This window comes from Achroia grisella, unplaced genomic scaffold, assembly GCF_030625045.1.
Source record: "Achroia grisella isolate CSIRO2021 unplaced genomic scaffold, CSIRO_AGI_Agris_v1 utg327, whole genome shotgun sequence".
Lineage (NCBI taxonomy): Eukaryota > Metazoa > Arthropoda > Insecta > Lepidoptera > Pyralidae > Achroia > Achroia grisella.
Genome location: NW_026712799.1, coordinates 1,853,477 through 1,876,386, shown reverse-complemented (window position 1 = coordinate 1,876,386; position 22,910 = coordinate 1,853,477). Strand labels below are relative to the sequence as shown.

The 22,910-nt window shown below is 33.5% G+C and overlaps 2 protein-coding genes across 3 annotated transcripts in view; one reads left to right on the top strand and one right to left on the bottom strand.

The window, feature by feature from the left end:
• The window catches only part of LOC131843706 (ran-binding protein 3), an 8,167-nt gene extending 5,823 nt beyond the window's left edge, over positions 1 to 2,344 (bottom strand). Inside the window, exon 1 of the mRNA XM_059192409.1 lies at positions 2,286 to 2,344. The gene's annotated coding sequence lies outside the window, so the exon portion shown is untranslated. The remainder of the gene's footprint in view (positions 1 to 2,285) is intronic.
• On the top strand, positions 245 to 22,910 carry LOC131843705 (kelch-like ECH-associated protein 1B). 2 transcript variants are annotated; one of them, XM_059192408.1, is made up of 13 exons: positions 245 to 610; positions 3,771 to 3,931; positions 8,203 to 8,316; positions 8,804 to 8,968; positions 12,807 to 12,956; positions 13,797 to 13,913; positions 15,439 to 15,600; positions 16,183 to 16,374; positions 16,756 to 16,887; positions 17,368 to 17,447; positions 19,023 to 19,228; positions 20,155 to 20,331; positions 20,851 to 22,910. In XM_059192408.1, exons 2-13 carry the CDS (start codon positions 3,779 to 3,781, stop codon positions 21,237 to 21,239), a joined length of 2,037 nt encoding a protein of 678 aa, XP_059048391.1. In that variant the 5' UTR covers positions 245 to 610; positions 3,771 to 3,778; the 3' UTR covers positions 21,240 to 22,910. The 2 variants fall into 2 exon arrangements, with proteins under 2 accessions (XP_059048391.1, XP_059048390.1); XM_059192407.1 differs by lacking the exon at positions 245 to 610 and adding an exon at positions 2,460 to 2,671.

Here is a 22,910-nt window from a genome sequence, read left to right as displayed (position 1 = left end):
AGTTCTTTGTATAAAAGGGACAAAATTAGTTACCCGATCTCTCATGCAATACTTTGTTTTGTTACAGACTAATGGACAATGAAATTTACTGCACGGAGATAAGGTTTTAATTACTTAAACACATTTGAATATGTTGCTCTTTGGCCTGAATGCCATTAAGCTATGTCATTCTCACTGTCATTCACTTCATTTTTATTTTATAATAAATCGAGTTAATTAAAAATCTTTCGTTTTTTAACCTAGACTTATCGCCTCTGTTCCAATTCTCTTAAATTACTAATTTTCAAATATTCAAATAATAATTTAATTCCTCGTATTTTTATTATTATAAACAATAAATATCCACAGTTCCAGTGATTGATTGATATATGTATTGTAACATTACACGAAGGTTATCAACATCAATGCGAAATGTTTTTTTAAATTAGTACATTCCAATATATTGCGCTAAAACGTGTTATATTATAAAAATATTAATGAAGTTATTCTGTAATAAGACTTCGTCGTATAGAAATCACAGAAGTCTTAAATTAATTTTCTATGAGAAATGTATCACAATAATTATCTGAGAACATAACAAGTTGCTCATAGTTCGGATAATTAACTTTGGGTAAGTTGTCTTGAAATTTCAAACGTATATAAATAATGCTATTAAGTTTTCGTAGTTTGCCTATAAGCCTTATCATCATTAAATATATTATTGTACCTATATTTAGTACAGGCTAAAACAGGATAAATTCTGGTAATTTTTTACGAATATCTTAAGTACGTTGGTAGGTAGCAATGTCGACTGTTGATCTTATCATCTACATCACTTACATGTAAAAATATTAAAAGCAATAAAAATAAACACATTTATTATTTATGTCTACTTTTTTTTTCAAATATTTATTTTATATTTATTATGATGTATGGTTTATATTTATAGTTATAGTTTTTAGTTATATGTTTATTATGATCTATAGTAATCAAGATGAAACAGTTAAATATCAATATATCTTTAAGTAAGCGCTTTAGTGGTATTGACTCCATAATTATGAACTTACAAGTTATTAGCTGCGATTTTGACTGGTTTCCTTGTATGTTTATTGTTAATTTACTGGTTAAAAAATTAACTAATTCTTAGTTACTATTTGTGGTAAACAAACAAAATGAACCGAAATACATATTAGTAAGCATTTCATTAGAAGAATAAGTAAACTAAATAATAATAAGTAAACTAATGACAATCATTGTGGTATACAATAATAAATATGAATAACCATAAGTATTATTAAGAATTTATTAGTTTTATCAGTTTATCAGTCTGTTTTTCCTTTTTTATGTGGCTTATAGAAGAACAACAACAAATTTGTATTTTCAAAACATCATACATTAAAATTATTTTTTAGAATAGACTACCATTTTATTTTTTATTATTACTAACATGTTGGGTGAATAATACCTAATTGAGTAATACTTACATATTTTATTTAAGTATTGTAAAATAAAATTTATATTTCAGTAGGATTTTATGAGACTAGTATTTTTTAAAGCCCTACTATAGCATGATAAGGCCAGTAAATCAGATACATAACAAAATATACCAGATCTACTTATTGAAGCATATAAGCTTCCTTCATTACAAACTTGTACAAATGTATGTAAGTACCCAAAATCTTTTAGAAATAAAATTATTATTGTTAGTGCTCCCATAGCAATACATTTGTACAAGGTGATACCATATATCTAAAAACTAGAAATGAATGTACTTTTATGTACTGGATACATACCTCTCTTTTTATTCTACACTAAACATATTGTACAATATATTACACACAATAAGTGTCTATACATACACATTACACATGTCTTATAAAGTATCCCAAACATCAGTAGAAAGAAAATGATCATATATCAAACATAGGACAGAACAAAGTAAAGAATATTATATATTATATGTACATTCAATAAGTGTATATTTTTATATGATTTATCATTATGATTGGTATTTTAATAAATTTAAAATTCAACACTTTCTGAAAATATATCCATGATTATAATTCAGCGAAAGACAATAAATCCATCTACTGTATTAACAGTAGATGGATTTAAATTATTTAGAAAAATCAATGTTATTTTTATAAGTGTTTTATAATTATAAAATAATATTAAAATATTAAATATTTATGTTTCTTAGATTAAAACAGAAATCAACCTATATAGCCTGCCCATGAGGTATTAGGCGTATTATTAATAAATAGAGACAGGAAATTAATAAATAATTTAGTATAAATTTATAATACCTTATTAATCTCTTGTGTACGCGTGTAATTTTTGCTGTGTCACTACATTAAGTAATAGAGGGCGAGGAACTGTCGTGAATTTGGGCGCGGGCGTCGTATCACGCGCGCATACATATAGTTCTGACGCGCCATGTCATGAAATAGCACCTGCACTGTATCATTATGTATCAAATCAATTCAATGTGATATCATGTTTCATTTTTGCAAGTTTTTTTTTTAAATCCTTTGAGTTCAGTTTATATAGTGTACAAGTATTGTGATTGTGATAACCAACTGATGGATGTGATATAGAATAGTAGGCTTAGGGAATATTTAAATATTTTTATTAAAGTACAATAAAATGAGAATGAAGACTATCTGGAATGAAAATGGACATTATATTAATGGTATTTATTATTATTTTATAATAAATATTGATTCACTTATAAGAATACATTACATTGAAACATATTTTATACGTATATGATAGGTAAAAATAACTTAAGACTTCATTAATTTTATTCTGATATTTTCTACGATAATTTTAAGAAATAGTATTATTTCTATTTTTTACATTAAAAACATTTTACGCAGGTACACGACATTCTTCTAATACGGTGTAAAATGTTATCAAATATCTGTTACGGTGGTGGCACAGAATTTATAATAGCACGTGTGCTACGATGCTGCTATTCACTAATCACTTTTCAAAACAATATAACAAATTTAGGTAACTTGTAACACGGTCATGGCCTTAGCTGTGTCAATGTGTCACATAAAGTTGTAATTCCCGCCTTTAAATACGTGAACAGGAAGAAATCATGCTATGTATATTATAATGGAGAAATATTAGGTCTACTTGTAATCATTAAGTTAAGTTAAGACATTTAGTCTTAACAAAATTGACAATAGTTTTCGTATATTATAGGTATTAATTATAGTTTTCTTCCGTGGCTATTTAATTAACTTTAAAGAAATAGATATACCTATGTGGTTCAGAAATGTTATTGTGTCAGAATTGTTGATGTAGACATCAAGTAACATATTTTTTTTATGATTTTGGTTGTTTAACAGATCGTAAAAGTCCTATTGCGGTGTAGAACTTTTGAATTTATTTAAAACTTGATGAACTCGTGATTTCCTATATTACAATACGTATTGTAAATTGAAATAAACACTAAAAACAGTTTTTAAATCTAGACTTAAAGCGGCTTTTAAATATTATGTACACGCTAAGACACTTTTGTTACCGATGTCTGCACACTATAGTCTGTTAGTATTCGTAAAAGCAAAGGAAAAGAGTGCATTCAGAGACCCAATGACCAAGAATGTCATGGTAGGACAATATTGTTAATGTTTCGTCCACACTTCTGTATTTTTTTCATAGTATTTCACAGTAAATTGTGTGTATCAACTATGATAAAATGATCGCGATCTTCTTATTAAGAACTCTCCGTATAAGGTATATAAAAATCTTGTGATTACATTCATACATTATTGTAACAGGAGACAAAATGGAAACCGATGACGAGGTATATAAAGATAATATGGATGACCTACACCATATGAATTGTGACACCACCCTCGATGGAGCTATGGGGAGCAGCTCCAATGATATCGGCGATATGACCTTTTGCATGGGGAACTATATTTCTGATTTTATGAAGGTAAGAAAAACTATTACAATAAAAGCAAACTTACTTTAAAAATATTTGATGCCTATATTTATGAACACTTACGATCAACATTTTATTGCGAATTTAATATACTTAATCATTCTCGGTTAATGCACGGTTCTCTTATAGGTGAAGGGTTAATGTCGCTTGCCTTGCCTAACTGGTAGATTTGATATATGGAGTTTAAAAACTCCAATTAAGTTTTCGTGTTTAGGCTGTAGGGCAGTGAAATTACAGGGATCCAGAGGAGTTATATGATAATGTGATGTCCGTAATGCTGACCATGTAATTAGGCTACAGTTACCACTTCTCATCAGGTGTGGCGGTTGTTTGTTACTTCAGTTATATTAAAGAACATACGGAAATTAAATTTATTTCATGATGTTTGATATTGAGAACAAAAACCTTTGTGTTTTATATTAAGTTCCATTTAGGTCCGTTCAGCGGTTTACTAGTGAAAACGTAACAAACAGACTGACAAACCGATGGACTTTCGTATTTATAACAATGGTTTTGGATTTTTCTCCATCACGAAATGGAGAATACGTGAAACAGTTACCTATTGCGATATCATTGGTTCTTTATTTATATCTTTTCATTGTAACAGAATATTTTCGTTCATTTAACATCGTACGAAATATAAATTATAAGAATGTACCGTACCTATATGTATTTGTATAACGTCATTGGATTCGGTTACTAAAGCAAACATTAAATAAGACTTTGCACTATACGTTTAACGCACCGTCATCATGATTTTTTGAATGGAACTAAACGAAAACGACTCACTTGAGCACTGTGATCAATTTGAGGTAGCAACCCTATTGGATAACTGTAATACCGATCTCTATTGTACACTCGCTAATTCTTTGATAATCATTAATCGTTTCCTATTTATGTACCTACATGATATTGAACTATTTTATCTTGTTTTTGTACTATACATCAGTGTAAAATCTGTAGGTAAAAATAGGTCACTTATATAATTATCACTTCATTTTTACTACATTATTGTTATTATAATAATCTTGAACACTTCGCAGCGCCATCTAGTTCCAAGCTATAGTTATAGGCACTAGACTACTGACATAAATACTTTTTATTGTAAATAAATACATAATATACTTCAAAACTCAGAGACCAATACAAACAATCATACTCCGTACTTAAAACCCGCACGAATCCACAAACATCAGATGCAAGGCGGTTTGCTAAACCACTAGATTATAACGTGCTCGTCAATACCTACATATATTTTGGTAATCTCAAAAAGAGAGTTTAGAATTACACATAAACAACTTGTGTTAATTGTTGTATGTGTGTTTATCTCGAGGACTGAAGGAGCTGAAGTAGTAGTACACAAGTATATCTTTAGACACTGATAAGAAATTGTGCCATGTCATGACGACTTGCAAATTCACTGAACACTGTATTACTCTAAATCCTATCGTCCATACCATTGCATATTCCCACTATTTTCTCTAAAGGCGTATCTGTAAGGCGGGAGTTGGCTTTCATCCGCTCCATAAGTGCTTTGGAGCTTCATCTACACTCACCCCCTATCCTCCTGTGAAGCTGTAAAAATCAGCTGCGGCCAACAACATTAGAGTAGTCCGAAAAAAAACATTTTACTGTCCACTTTTCTCAAGTAACATAGCCAATCAGCCAATCAGTTTTGTTTTGAGATTTGTTTCGGTTGAAGGATGATATAAGTAGTGTAATCATATGATACGGAAGCATGATATTTTAGTCCTCTGGAATAGCAACAGACGAATGTATATTCTATATCAGAAAAACTTTACGTTCCACTGTAACTCGATATATTGCGCTTCATTTGTTTGGCCGTATGAAATGTCATACTTATTATATTTCTTCAATTGAATTGATACGGTGAACACCAAGTGATAAATAAGGTATTTCATATCTTTTACAGATATATGTACATTATTTCCCTCCGATCCTTTCCGATCGATCCCCCGTCCAATTCAAACGGGGATCGAAATTACGATGGCCTGACCCGAGGTTCGAACCCCTAGAGGTGCCCTCAGACTAAAGTCGTATCCGTCAGGTGGGAGTTGGCCTTCAGCCGCTCCATAAGTCCTTTCGTGAGTTTGGAGTGCCATCTACACTCGCCCCCTATCGTTCAGTAAAGCTGTAAAAATGCTGCATTAGTCCGAAAAAAAAACTCAACTTCAACTCCGAAAACAAAAAACTCAACGAAAAAAATGTATGTTATTTTACACATTTTGTACACAAATTTGTTTTGATCAATGGGATGATACGACTTCTCAGTTATAACATGTTTATAGTGTAAGGGTCCTGCAAGTTACAAGTTCTAAGTACACATATGGATCTTACAGTAGGACCCACTTGTGTAATTACAACTTTTATAATTATCATCTCTCCTAATACCTGAGGAACTTGAAACGCAACAAGGCCGTGACCCCGCCTTGGGGTCATCACCCACATATTGAAAACAATGTCATGTTAAATAAACATACGACGCTGGTTAATAGCGTTAAACTAAGTTTTTAATTCTATTAAATACTAGACAAACTGATGGTCCGCCTGATCTTATAATTAATGTTAATAAATAATAAACCACAATATTGGGTATTATGATTTAATTTTTAAAACTTTTCCGATTTAACCTCCGAGATAAAAAGACGGGTGTTATAAATTATACTTATCTATGGCATTGGTTGAATATACCGATATTGATGAGTTTTTTTTTGTTTGAAAACGTGATCGAAACAGGTTTCTTTCCTGCTACAATTTTTACATATATTGACTATATTGATATAGAAACTTATGATGTCAGGCGTATACTATAAGAAATCACGTGTATAATAATGGTTTTAATCAATTATGTTATTTCCCACTTTGTTCATTAATTGTGATTGTCATCCACATAATTGCTTTTTATGTCACTAGGCGATTTTTATTTTAAATTCATCTTTATTTTCAACAATCATGTCATGTATTTATTTTTAGTAATAAGTGTATACTGTAGTGATAATACAACTTACAGTAGATTTGACATATCATAAGAGACATTAAAGACCTATATGAATAAAGATATTTTGATTTGTTTTGTAATCCAATATTCTCTTTTCCCATCCCACTACCTGTATCTCGGCTTGTGTCCAGTATAGGCTATGGTTTCTTACATTAATGTAGCTCTGAGCGGAATGAGATTGCTAATTATGGAGACTAGTAGTCTCATTGCTACCTATATATGCTATAATGTCATATTAAAATTGTGGTTAATTCCTGGTAAATTTGTCACGATGAATTAACTGACCTGACCTCATGCTTATCTTATCTTATCACTGGCGCCCATTCTACGGAATACCATTAGTGCACTGGTATGATGGGTATTTCATTATTATTGCAGGCACCATTCCATTATAATATATAATTAATCTAGCTGGTGCCAGCGACTTCGTCTGCGCAGGATTAAGACTTCGATATTCAGACAATCTATTTATAAATTCTTGCCTATGTATTATTTTATTGTAAAAGCTGTACAGATTCATTAAATTTTTTTAGTAGTTTTTGCGTGAAACGAAAATAAACATCCATACGTCGATACAATATGAGACAGCTTTCCGAACGAGTGGTAGATAAAAAACAAATTGTTATGACTGTTAAAATGTGCTTAAATTAAGTTTATTTGAATAAATGATTTTCTATTTTATTCTATACATACAAACTTTTGCGTATATAAACTTCTGTAATACTAACTGAACCGCGCAACTTGGTCTGGATCACACTTACTTGACATGTTTTGTTATATTTCGACGACCTCGGTGGTCTAGCGGTCTAGTCTACCGCTTTCCGACCGATGGTCGCGGGTTCGATTCCTTGCACGGCACAAACATTTGTATTCATGAGTATGATTGTTTGTATCGGTCTGGGTATTTTCTATGTATAATATGTATGTATTTACGAAAAAAAAAATATATATCTATGTATTTGTATCAGTTGTCTAGGACCCATAACACAAGCTTTAGCTAGCTTAACTTGGGTCTAGATGGCGCTGTGTGAATTGTCCTGAGATTATTATTATTATTATTTCGCTCAATTTACATAATATCTGTTTTTGTATAGCCTATGTGTTAACCCAATGTATAAGCTATATTATTGTAAATTGTTATTGAAATCCATTGAATAGTTTTTGCGGGATAGGAGTAACAAACTTTCTCGTTTATAATATTAGTAAGATGAATAAGGTATGCTTACAATGTATTTTTTTACAGATGTTGTTCACGATGAGATCTCATCAAATGCTTACCGACGTGATATTGGAAGTGGGCAATGAGCTGTTCCACGTTCATAAAGTTGTGCTAGCGGCGGGTAGTCCCTACTTCAAGGTTAGCTTATGTTTATTCAAGTTTTGAAAAACTTTTTAAATAATTGTCTCTCTGGAGAAAATCTCATCATGTAGCTTAATTTTTTTGTTTATAAATAATAAAACCCATGAACCCATGGAATGTTACGATTACGTACGTCCTATTTTTTAATTGAACGTTATGGGAACTGTTGATATGTATTACCTAATGATATTGACAAATGGAAAAATAAAGAACAGTAAAAAAATTAATAAATACACTACAAGAAAGGAAGCAATGTAAAAGAAATAGGTATACAATATCAATATATACAGATTTTTTTTACTTTTAAAATATAAACCTAGCAAAGGATCATAAAACGTACAAAGTATAATGTTTCTACAGGCTATGTATACAAAAATATCAATATTTGCAGTTTATACATTTTTGCTATCGTCAGAACTATTCTTTTTACTTTTAATAAGCAAACGATCATAACATATACATACAAAATGTAATGTTTCTACAGGCGATGTTTACAAGCGGGTTGAAAGAGAGTGAAATGTCTAGGGTGCGGCTGCAGGGGGTATGTCCCTCGGCGATGGCGTGGCTAGTGTACTTCATGTATACGGGCAAAGTGAGGATCACAGAGGTCACCGTCTGCCAGTTGCTGCCAGCTGCTACTATGTTTCAGGTATGAAGAAATTATAATTATAAACCTTTTTATCTTTTTTATTTATTTATAAGTGACTGTAGAAGTCACTAATCTATCGACATTAGAAGAAATAGTTGAAATCTCAGCTATTCTGCACATATAATATGCATGTTTACATACAAACCTTCCTCTTGATCACTCTATCTGTTGTTAGAAAATGCATTAAAATCCGTTACGTAATTTGAACGATATAAGCGTAAAGATAGCGGTGGCGACTTGGTTTTGTGTGTACAGAAAGATTAGGTAGTAGCTCTAATATTAGTAGTTTACTACCCTAAATTACACTCAAAAGGCCGTTAGTTCAAATCTGGATGACACCAAACCAAATTGTGTGAATTCATGACTCTTCGTTGAAGAAAACACCGATGTGAAACCATCAAAACATATAGCTATATATAACAGATAGCATTAAGGTCGCCTCTTGCCACAATGTTCTCCAAAAATACTGAGCGAAATGTGCGCGTGTTAACTGTTGCGTTCACCATATCATTAACAGTTGACAACGTCTCTGACTACCCCATCTCGGTTAGGTAGTGTCGTATGTTTTTTGTTTTATCTTTTAGACATGCTAATCCATTATTACTAATCATGTAATACGTAACATTACATCGTTAAAGTTGTGATGTTTACTGATAAGCAATGGGTTATTTTGTTACATATCGACGCAACAGACATCCTGGCATTTGACGTAGATACTGATTGAGTTTTTATTATGCGTGGCTTTAAAGCGATGAGGTAAACAAAAATATATAGATATATATATATATATTGAAAGAATGATAATGGAATGTTGCATCCGCCGGCGCTAACTGACTATGCTGGTGGAACACCAGTGAGGATGATAAGCTGAAGATGATGTCAGGTCAGTTAGCCTATTATGACAAATACGCCAGGAATTTATCATGTTAGTTTTCAGGGTAATGTACCTGACATGGTACATTGCTAGCAATAGGGTCAACAGTCCATATTACTTACAATCCGTTTCCCCCCACAAAATTATATTTATTGTACAAAACAAATATATTGTACTATCGGTTAAGCTGTTTCTAAGATTAGTGCTCAGACAAACAGATATAATCTAAATAACAGTTATTTAGATTATTTCTTAAAGTTTGTTTTGTTTTTGTTTGACGGCCTCGGTGGTCTAGCTGTTTGGCACACTTTCACTCCAATGGTCGCAGGTTTGATTCCTCGCATGGTACAAACCTTTTATTAATGAGCACGGTTGATAGTATTGCTCTGGATGTTTTCTGTTATATTATGTAAGTATTTACAAAAAAAAAAGTATCTATGTATTTATACCAGTCTAGTGCCCATTACACAAGCTTAGCTTACCTTGGGACTAGATTACGTTGTGTGAATTGTCCTGAGTTATTATTTAATTATTTATCATCCATTAACAGACAGCGATCAGTTGCATATTTATTATATGTAACTGATATAATTATATCTATTATCGCATAGCTATGTAACTCAACTTATGTACTTAGCAACGTATCATTAAATTAGTCACACATACATAATATTGTTATATTTTTATTGTCTACATATAGTAATATTATAAAGAGGTAAAGTTTTGTTGTTCTGGGTAAATTTGTGATGCCTTATCCAATTTTCAACGTTCTTTTCGTGTTAGATAGCCCATTTATTATTTAACGGAGAAGGCTATATGTATATAGCTTATATATACCTTATAGGCTATGTAACATCACGTTAAAAACTGGTGCAAAAACGGGAAAAATGTGGCACAGACGAATTTGCGCGAGTCCCGCCATAGAAATATATTGCAGTGACCACGATGTATGCATCTATTACGGATTTATATCTTCTGGACTAAGTTTAGCCTTATCTTATTTACACAAACCTTGCTAAGTAAAAACATAGTTGGAGTTACTTCGTCAAATAACAGTTATTTGACTAAGTAGCTCCAACTATGTTTTTACTTTTTATTGCGTTGCCTAATGTAAGTAGTAATGATTCTTTCTTTCTAACTATAAAATCAGTAGTCCTGACCACTACCATGTGAAGCATTAAAATCTCCCTACGTTTCTTGGTAATTCCGCCATTGCGAAGGTGGTCAGATCTCCGCATAATATCAATAAAGCGAAATAATATCAATAAATTAATAAAATTGACTTCGCCAAAATAACAACTGATTAGCATCAACGCGATGAAATAAAACGGAAGTTCAGAATTTCAATACGGACATATTTACTTGTGGTTATGGTAAACACTTAGGATTTGTTACCATATGGTGTGATGTTAATCCCTACTAAAGTCTGTTATTGAACGCCTCTTTAAACAAAGTTTTAATGATATTACACACAATCATGTTTGTGCCTAAATGTGTTGAAGCTGATATCATAAAATTCAATTTTACTTTATAAATTTTTGCAAGTCATGATCTGACGAATTGTCGCGCACGGTCGCGCTACAATAAATATTGCAGTGTTTTCGTTTGTTGCTATACTCTAGTCATCTCGGGCAGTACCTAGTCACGTACCACCAATGACGTGGAAAAGAAGACCCTTCGCTGTAGGATTTTTTTTAATGAATGTATATGTAATGCTATGTTGCTCCCGTGCTAACGGTATACTCTAACCATCCATTAATAGAGGATATCAGGTCAATTAAACCCTCGTCGTACTAAATTCGCCAGGAATTAACCATAGTGTTTTTCATGGGATTCCAATGGACTGGATAATAATGATACCCACTAATATAGTCTTCTCGAATAGTAGTTACTACCTACTACTTTATTATCTACATACGACCAATCGCATGGGAGAACAAACACTGCGCTGTAATGGTGTAAAATCAGGGGTTATAACCCGTTTTATGTAACATAATGATAGTTTAGAAGGAGTTACGATAGCTATTATCCTTTCAATCATAATTAGTAGTAACGATTTTTTTAATCTCCTAGATCAAGGCTGTTCAAACCATTTGCAATCTCGCATTAACAGCAATATATGTATATATTGGAGGCTGACGAATACAAATACACACATTCCGTCATACAAATACACGTTTCGGTTATTCCCCGAATGATAGTGACTTAAAAAACTTATATTACATGCAAATATTTCTTTCCTTTATTTGGGATGGCAAAAAAAAACGTTTTTCCAAAATAATTTGCCTAGTAGTCAAGAATTAGCAGGCCGTGCTCCTTTTACTAGATCAATCATTCTTTTACATAAATCAATTACATTTAAATATCCGACACCGTATCCTAGTTTTTTTAATAGATGATAATGAAATGGTGCACTAGATTGCGCTAACGGTTTACGCTAGCGGGAAACTACTTAAGGTCATAATATGAGCATGAGGTCAGGTCAGTTAGCCCATCGTGATAAATTCACTCCTGGTTGAATTTAACAAGATGGTATCCAAGGGGAAGCGCGTAGAGGTCAACCTCACATGGTATATTTCTAGTAATGAGATTATTAGTCCACATTACAAATAATATACTTCCCATAACTTATTCTAGTTATTGTATTGAGAATGATGTCAACTGTAATTTTCGTCAAATGTCAACCTGTGTATTAAAGAATCAATCGGCTATCAACAACTTACCCTGCTTGTTTATAGCTGTTTTAAAAGACTGAATTTCTAAATGAAACTATATACTGAACCTCATATTAGTATTATATATTAACTATATCACTGTATGAAGTATATATATGTACATAGCAATGACTTATAAGATATACCGAGATCAGAACACTATCACAATAAAACATAATTTAGTATATTCAAAATGAAATCAATGGCAACACACTAGCAAACTAAATGTATTCTAGCTGTTTGCTGACAGATATCGAACGTAATAGAGGCTTGCTGCGCGTTCTTGGAGCGCCAACTGGACCCGTCCAACGCGATTGGTATCGCCAACTTCGCGGAGCAACATGGCTGCTGTGAGCTCAGACAGAAAGCTAACACGTTTATCGAGAGGCATTTTACGCAGGTAAATATTATTATATGTAAGTATATAGCAGACCCGACCACGCGTTGCTGTGGCTAAGGTTCTTGAAGAATACAATATTGTGTGCATATCAAATTTGCAATCGGTTCAATAATTTAGGAGTCTATTGTGGACAAACTACGTGACACGAAATTGTTATATATAAAGTTATATATTATTTAAATAATCGCAAATAAGATGTGTAAGTAATATGTAGTATATTCATAATTGTTAAAGATAATGTTTTTTGTAAGAATTTATTTTTAACAGTCTCGGAAGTCTATCCATTTTGCACACCGCTTACTTCCGATGATTTCGAGTTCGAATCTCCTGCTATATAAATATTTGTATTCATGAGTATGGTTGGTTGTATACATTGGAACAATTTCTATGTATATTATATACGTATTTAACAAAATATAATCATATTATCAGTTGGTTAGGTTAGGTAGTGTAGTCGGGTTAGTTCCGGCGGGACTAGACAGTAACTAATATTATACTACTCCTAAATTATTTTATGTGGTACTCTAAATAATTTTAATTGTATTCAACATTGAATTTGTAAATAATTTACTAAGAATACAAATTAAGTCAGTGGTACAATTGTATAATAACTTTAAATACTTAATGAATTGGTTAAATGTCATTAAATGGAATATTTTACAAAAAAAACGCTTCAACAATAAAGGGACACCTATATACAAATTGTAATTTTCGTACCGTGGAATCCAGAAATAATAGAAGTTATTTCTTGATTTTCTAATTGAAATCGGTTTTTTGAGAAAGTACATTGTTCTTAATACACAATCAGAATAATTAATTATTTCTAATATTTCAATACAGGTATGTCAAGAGGAGGAATTCCTGCAACTGACCGCACCCGAGCTTATCTCTCTCATACGCAAAGATGAACTGAACGTTGGCGAGGAAAGGGAAGTTTACAACGCAGTCTTGAGTTGGGTTAGTTTTAAAACTACATGTCTATTGATAATTAGCTAACTAATGAAGTGACTCGGCTTCGGACGAGTGAAATTATTGTAGTAATCTCTTTTTGTTTCAATGCTATCTATAAATTACGGCACACGTAAGGGGCGAAGGGAAATGGTTCTAAAATTCGTGATGTCATATTCTAAATAATTGAATTTTGAATTGAACTATTAACGAAAGACTTAAAAAATATCAACTTTATCTGTATAAGCATAAGGTTTCAATTATTTTTTTGTCGAGTTTACACTCAATAAATATTTTTACATCTATATAACTGAATATATTTCGAACAATGTTATATGGACTTTGATCGTAATGTTATGGGTTGAAATTATTAACAAATATAATGTGAATCAATAACATAATTTACTAATCAAATATACTTCTATACTTGTAATTTATAACATGATAAATATAAAGTACGTATTAACAACTATCTCACGTTCATCATCGTTATTGCATTATTGGAAGCGAACAGATAATTTTATTACAAGTCATCTTATTTAAAACAATAAAGAAATAATTGAAATTCATCCATTGCTGTCAACTAATCATGTACCTACTATAAATAGATTTTTCTTTGTAACTAGAATAGTAAAGAGACCTGCGGACCACACGATGGAAAGTCAGCCGGCTATATACATGAACCAGCATCACATATATTTACGTCATCATTTGTTTCGTTCTGGGGATAAAGGCATCGTGCTGGGGGACAATTCCCTAAATTGTTAGTAATGTGGACTGATGATTTCATTACTAGCAATATACCATGTCAGGTTGACCTGCACGCGGTTCCTGCTGGAAACCATCGTAATAAACATCATCATGATAACTGACCTGACTTCATACTCATCTTATCATCCTCCACTGGTGCCTCGCCAAAGTAAACCGTTAGCGCAGGCGAGTGCACTATTCCATTATCTTTCATCTACGGCGCCAAGCCTTATCCAGGCCTCAATATCAGGGAAAGGGGGGTTTGATATCGGTTATTATACATTATGTATAAAAAATACATATTCCAATAACACCTACTTATCAGATTTGATAATAACTAACTGCCTTTATTCGACACTACATGCCCGCGCTACGAGCGCGCAATCGTGAGTGATAGCATTTTACAATATTTTTGTGATCACTACTTCGCGCTTGAAAGTGCTTATGTTTCAAATCATTTCACTTCAAAATAAATTAAATATAATTTATTTTTTTAATTCACAGATTTTGTTTTTTAGACACGTTTACAAATATCTTTATAGTTCGTCCTCCATATTGCCCTAAAAATTTAATATTACAAAAGCACTCACGTATGAAATACGGGGTACCTAATCCGAGAACTGACGGCACACATTGTATTTGTTACAGTCTACAGTTACAAACACATTTTTTACGTGTAAAGGCAATTAGTCTTGATTATTTGTATTTACTACATTTCGATCTAATTACTGGTCGCTGTTCTAAATTTTTTTTATATTTATAATATTTATTTTTATTATTACAGGTCAAATACGACGAGGATCGGCGGCATGCACGTATGGAGCACATTTTAAAAGCGGTGCGATGTCAGTACCTTACGCCAAACTTCCTGAAGGAGCAAATGCGTACCTGTACTGTACTAGAGAAAGTTCCCGCTTGTAGGGAATATTTAGCTAAAATATTTAAGGTAGGTCCCTTTTTTTAGTTACAGTCCTTACTTATATGCTAATGAGAAAGTGTGTCGATCGGAGTGTCTGTTTGTTACCTTTACATGACTAAACAGCTGAACGATTCCTAATGAAATTTGATACATGAAGATAGTTATTATTATTGAAAAACGCAGTCTATGCTTATCCATACTGCTTCATCAAATATATAAATTTATCGTGTCGCGATATTCGTTACCAAACTCTTCCGAAACGGCTTTACCAAATTTTATGAAATTTTGTATTCATATCGGTTAGGTCTGAGAATCATGCCACATCTATGTTTCATATCACTCAATGATAAGCGTGACCCACACCTAAATATTTATTTTATGGCGAAATTTATTGTAATTTTTTTTATGATACGGCATTAAAAATACTGTATGTATTTTTAATACCGTATCAAAAAAAAATTCGCCGTGTCATTGCCAAATACCGTATCATAAAAACCTTTCATTTCATCCTTGTGCCATCAACCTATATTTTTTGATAGCGAATTTAATTTAAATGTAAAACAACGTTTGCGGGGTCAACTAGTAATGTATAATAATTGTTTGTTTTAGGATCTCACACTGCATAAAAAGCCTGTAGTAAAAGAACGGCGGCCTAACACGCCTCGTATCATATACGTGGCGGGCGGCTACTTCAGACATTCCATAGATGTGTTCGAAGCGTTCAATTTGGACGATAACTGTTGGACGACGCTACCAACGCTCACCGTGCCGCGGTCTGGGCTTGGTGCAGCATTTCTCAAGGTACCATGCAAGTATATTAATAGAATATTCATTTCATATTTCATCACTAAATTATATTATAATAATAGAAAATTGTTAATTTAAAAAATCAACATATTATTCATAAATATTACGAAGTTTCACTGTTTGTTGCAATTCCAGTATTAGTTGGTATAGTGAATAAGATGTTCAGTTGTTTAAAGTAGTAGTCAACTTTATATATATTTTAAAATATATATATTTTATATTTATATTTTAGCTAGAAGAGATAAGGCCACCCTAGCTCATATTATTTTTCCTAACAATTCTTTTTATATTTCCATCCCACTAAAGTCATCTAATACTTCCTCATATAGTGCGTCCATAGCAAGTATGAGTAATAATGTAGTAATTGATAAACAGGGCCTGTTCTACGCGGTGGGAGGGCGCAACACTTCGCCGGGCTCATCGTACGACAGCGACTGGGTCGATGTGTACAATCCCGCTCTCGAACTTTGGCGCCCATGTAGTCCCATGTCTACGCCCAGGCATAGGGTAAGTGAATTAATAGTTTATTAGTTTTATTAGATTGTTTAATATTTTTAGTTCATTGTCATCTTTTATGTCTTGAATTCCGCAAATAAATTATAATAATCATCTGTAATATTCATTTATTGTAATAAATACTTTAATATTTATATTAAATCCGGCTCGAAGAACTTACTTCAGGGCTGATGGCGTAAGAATGCACTTAGCAAACATTTCTTTTCATCCATATAACGATGAAATACGCTAGTAGAAAAACAAAGCGTAGTACATGTTGATATTGAATCCTATGACCAGAATTATAAAGAGTTATCTCACATGTGATTATTAATATTCTACTTTAAAACTAAAGATATAAAGTGTAATGTTGGATGTTAATAATATGTATAGCCTATAATACAAAACCTAAGTTGACTAATATTGTGGGCACCTTATATTTTCTTCATATTCTAGATTGTTATTTTAATATTTTTCCCTCTCTATTTACAGGTTGGAGTAGCTGTGATGGACGGGTTATTATATGCGGTTGGTGGGTCATCTGGATCGGAATACCATAAATCCGTTGAATGGTAAGTAATAGATAGAATCTATTGTCTATTTTCACCCCATGTTCTTTACAGAGAACTGAATGCTATCTATTATAACAAAAATCTGTATCTTCATCAAGTTTTTTAACTCATATGTCTACGCGCTGATTCCAGGCATTAAAGAAGTAAGAATTACATTTTCCTGATAACGTGCTATTAACTGTAAAGTAACATAAGATTATTATACGAAGTGTTAATAAATAAAACAAACCAATAATAATAGTAGTAGAAAACATCTCAATAAATAGATTTATAAATAATCTCTGTCTTTACTGATCTCGTGTGTTATCAATTCGAATGAAAAAACACATGTAACATTTTAGCCGCTTATAAACGTCAGGTTTTTTGTATTATTATTTTTACCTACTGTCCAGTTCAGTAATAGATTCAATTGAGAAGAATCTATGCCAGCGGCACAGAACTGTTAAAACATTTACATTATATTGTTTTTATGCTATCGTTGCATGACTGATGAAACGCCGACACTTTTTGTTTCTTTTCACGATGGCAAACATCGACGTACATAATCAGGATCTTTACATATGTCTAATTGCCAACATTATTGCCACGTATTTACACTTGTATTTCTTTTATAAACACTCCATGATTTTACCACAGATAATTCAGCTTTTTATCGTCCATTAACACACTTCATTGAACTTCAATGACGATAATAAAATTATTCATTATCAAACAAATATTTGACCAAACACAGTATTATAATGAACTACGTGATAACGATAAAAATAATTGATTTTGGGGTGACTTGACATTTTTTAGAGGTATATCAACGCTTTCTTAATCTTTACAACTTAATTGGTATTGATTACGTATAAGATCTGATAAAATGTATCAAAACATTTGACGCATTTAAAGTTTGTTGTCGCAGTTGTTATATATGTAATTGCTGATACCAGCAACTGGGGAGTGCGTTTGTGTTCCAAATTTATGGTATAGCATAAAACGGTAAAATGCATGTCAGACATGCTCATTGATGGTCCTTTAAAATATTTTTTATAGGTGTATTAACAGATAATAATAGTTAGAATAGATACATACTATTGTTCAATAATATGATTAGGATTTAGGTACTTTGTTTAACAGAGCATCATGAAACTATCAATAATATTGTTAGACAGTATTATTAAGTAACTTACAAAGATCTATCTAATACCCAACAGCAATGCTTACGAGACTAGATACGAGAGTCATACTTAAGTAAGTGTAAAATTAATCAATACAATTGTATTGTAAGCCTAATACCTAGCATCTTGCGAGGACTCGAGCCCGCGACTGTGGGAAGTAAAGCGGTGTGGTAAATCCTACGCTACGGAAACCGTGAAATATATACTAATGTTACAAAGTTGAAGAGTTTGTTTGATCGAAAGCAGCTCAGGAACTACTGGTTCGTATTGAAAAAATATTTTTGTGTCGGATAATCCATTCGTCCATAGTCCGTAAACAAGGTGGCGAAAAAATATGTATGAATTTTTTGATAATCACACGAACGAAGTCGACGGCACGGCTAGTGTTAATAAAAGGTGTAACGTACTGCAGCTACGACCCGGAGCGCGACTCGTGGACGACCGTGGCGTCGATGCGCAGCGCGCGGCTGGGCGTGGGCGTGGCCGTCGTGAACCGGCTGCTGTACGCGGTGGGCGGCCTGGACCGCGCGCGCCGCACCTCCTCCGCCGAGTGCTACCACCCCGAGAACAACCGCTGGACAGACGTCGCGCCCATGCGGGTCGCGCGCAGCGGCGCCGGTACCTGCCGCATCACTACATTACCTGTTTTTTATGGATGTAAATCGAATGGTGCACCCGCCTACGCTAATGGTTTACGCTGGCGGGGAACCTGTGGAGGATGAGATGAGGACGAGGTCAGGTCAGTTAGCCAATCGTGACAAATTCACCTATAATTTATCACGATGGTTTCCAGGAACAACCGCGTGGAAGTCGACCTGACATGGTACATTGCTAGCAATAAGATCATTAGTTCACATTACTAACGATCACCTTTCCCCCTACGATGGTTATGGTTTACACACGAAGCGGGAACCGAGTGTGTTAAATGAGTATATCGTATGACACTCGATTTAAACAAACTCAACCATAACACCTGTGATCCACACTGTGGTTTTCTTACAGGTTTACTTTTTTGAATCAACGCGTACTAGCTTGCGCCGCGTGGCGTTTAGTTTGCAATTTGATATAAGAAATGTAGCTATCGTACATTCTAATTTTAATTATCAGAGAAGATAAGTCTTTTGTGAAGACGTCAACATCTTGGTTCTTATCCCAAAATGAGTGCAAGAGATGCAATGCTCGAGCAGTGGGACAACTATAAACGTGGCTTGTACGGTTGTTGTATGATTTGAAAATCAGTACATAGCGTAGGCGTTGCTTGACTTCATGTAAGATTATTTCTGCCATTACTACCAGTTAGAGGGCGAGTGCAAACTCACGGAAAGACTTATGGAGCGGCTGAAGGCCACTCCTGCCCGACGAGCTGCCACTCTACGCATCTAGACAAATTTTGACAGTATACAATGAAACAGTAGAGAAAACCCCCTACTAAGCACGGTCGCTATTACTTTAATTTCAAATATATCATACATATTTGAAATTAAAATACTGACATCCAAGAAGCCATTACTACCAGTTAATTGCATGTGTATGTACGTTTGCAGGCGTGGCGGCTCTGAACCAGTACATCTACGTGGTGGGCGGGTACGACGGCGCCGAGCAGCTGAGTCTGGTGGAGCGGTACGACACCGAGCGCGACGTGTGGGACGCCGTCGCCTCCATGCGGGTCGCACGCTCCGCACTCTCGCTCGCCGTACTCGACAATAAGCTATATGCAATTGGTGAGCGTCACATTCTTTTTACATAACTGAAACAGCTTATCGATGTTCGTCCTATTAATTATTTCTCTAAACCTTTAAAAGAAATGTGTACTTCAAAATCTCGTTCATCTTTTTCGTGTGATCTGTTTTTCTTAGGCAGCATTGTGAAAGTTGTAATAATAAATTATATCTATAGTCTGGATTTTTTTCTTAGACGGTGGCATACAAGCACATGCCCCGTCGCATGGTAAACGGTTACCGTTTTAGTTAATTCTTCGCTTCTTGAAATACCATGCTGTAGTATCTCGAGAAAATCTCGACTCAATAAAGTACTATAGTCTCATACCTCACCTTTCAACCGAAATTTACAAAGCGATATGCTTGGCTGAAACCGACGAGACAGAGAGTCGAAGAACAAAGCATTCAAAGTACAAAGTCCACATAAAAGGATTGAATTGAAGTTAAAATATAATATTTGCTATAACAGACACGGTAGAACTAATTATGATACTTAATTATCAAATATTCTCTACTTAACAGGTGGTTACGACGGCACGGCGTTCCTGGACATAGTCGAAGTGTACGATCCAACAACGAATATATGGAGCGACGGCACGCCTCTGCCGTCGGCGCGGTCCGGGCACGCGTCCGCCGTGTGCTACCAGCACGTGCCGCTGCCCGCCGACGCGCAGCCGGACGCGGCCCCGGCCGTCCTGAAGCGCGTCTCGAAGAGGCCCCCGGGGCCCGGCGCGGGGCCCGGCGCGGGGCCCGGCGGGGGCGCGAGCGCGAGTGCGGGGCCCAGCCCGCAGCCGCCGCCCTCCACCGCGCCCCACCCCGCCCCCGCGCCAGGGCCCTCCGCCTCCTACCACGACATCCCCATGGCCAACAACATCATAGGCACGTTGTCCAATCACAACACCTCCTTATAGCGATCGCTCGTGACCGTGTGATATACCAGTGACTCTAATGGTGAAGTGATATTGTGTTCTATTCTGTTATTCAAAATTATGAAATGGAACGAGCTACGATTGACCGCCCATTCCCACCGGAATACATATAGTAAACCGTGTTTGCAATTTGTACTTCATTGTATAGACATTTACGGAAGCAATGAACATGTTTTTACATGTATATCAATGTTAGAGAATCGTAAGGTGATTCCGGTGATTTAGCCATATTGTTCCTAAGTCTTAATATTTGTTATTATATTAAGTATTGTTGTATTTTATTTTCTTTGCATTCTATCTCGAAATCGTGATATCAAATATAAAATATTGTGTAGGTTAATAATTAATATACACTGAAAGTATGTGCTTCCCTTAAGTTCGGCATCATTGTCTGTTATACGTGTTATTAGTTTAATTAATTTTATTAAAATAAAATTAATTAAACTAATAACACGTATTTGGTACATTTTTGGTTAAAAACATTGTTTATAGCGTAGTATCTTTTCCCACTATTATTCTCTTATTTCAAATTTTATATTATCAAAAAAAGAAAGAAATATAATGAATACTGGAAGGCATATGATAGAGTAGCATATAGACATCATAACAAACAGACAAAGTTACTTTCGCATTTATAATATTAAGACAAATTAATAAAATTAAAATGTAGCTAGTACTAATCTTAAGGGAGGTGCTCACTTAATCAACTAGTTATATTACAAATTTGTTAAGCATTATCTATTACTTAGTTTATAAAACCAAATTCTAGCCACGGAATTATTAACTTGTAACAAAATTAAACCAATGTGCAAAAAATATATTTTTATTCTTATAAAATAAGAATTAAAATATTTATTTACTTTTCAGAGGAATAAGCATAAGACTAAATGTACAGAAACTAAACTGGCACCAATGTTTTTTAATTAGCAAGCATATTTATTACTAGATTTGTTTACGTTGTGGTAAAGTACTGAAACATTACTGAATAATCATCTCATGAGCAACTAATTGATGTTAAAGACTAATTTGACTTGAATAATAATGTGACGACTACCATAAGAATTTATTTCAATTATCAAAATATAGCTTCAGTGTGTATATTATGTTTTCTTTAGTATTCAAATAAAAAACTGGTAGCCGTAATTCTGAGAAATATTCTATACCATTTAATTTTTTTTAAAGAGTAACTGATTGTTTTAATAGCTTATTATGAACTTATATTACTTTGCGGTATTGTACTAATTCCGTTACAAGTTATGTACTCACATTACAAGGTCTTATAAAATCAAGGAAATGAAGCCTATTATAAATAATCTTATCGACTGATTCTCTAGTCTATATAAAAAATAACACCCCTCACATTATACATGTACATTTATGTGATGAATTGAAAATATTTCATTGTTTTATTTCTTTAATTGAATTTTCATTCTTTATATATACATGCAGAGAAAAACATTAATAACAGTAAAGGTTTGTTTGTTTTGTCTTTAAGTTTACTCCAATTACGTTATAGGGTTAACCCTGTAACGGCTTGTAAGTGATATCGAAGTGTATACTCATATACTATATTGAATATTTTACAATGCCGAGTTATATTGATACATGTATTCAAAGAGCATTTAAATACATTGTATATACATTTAAAGACAA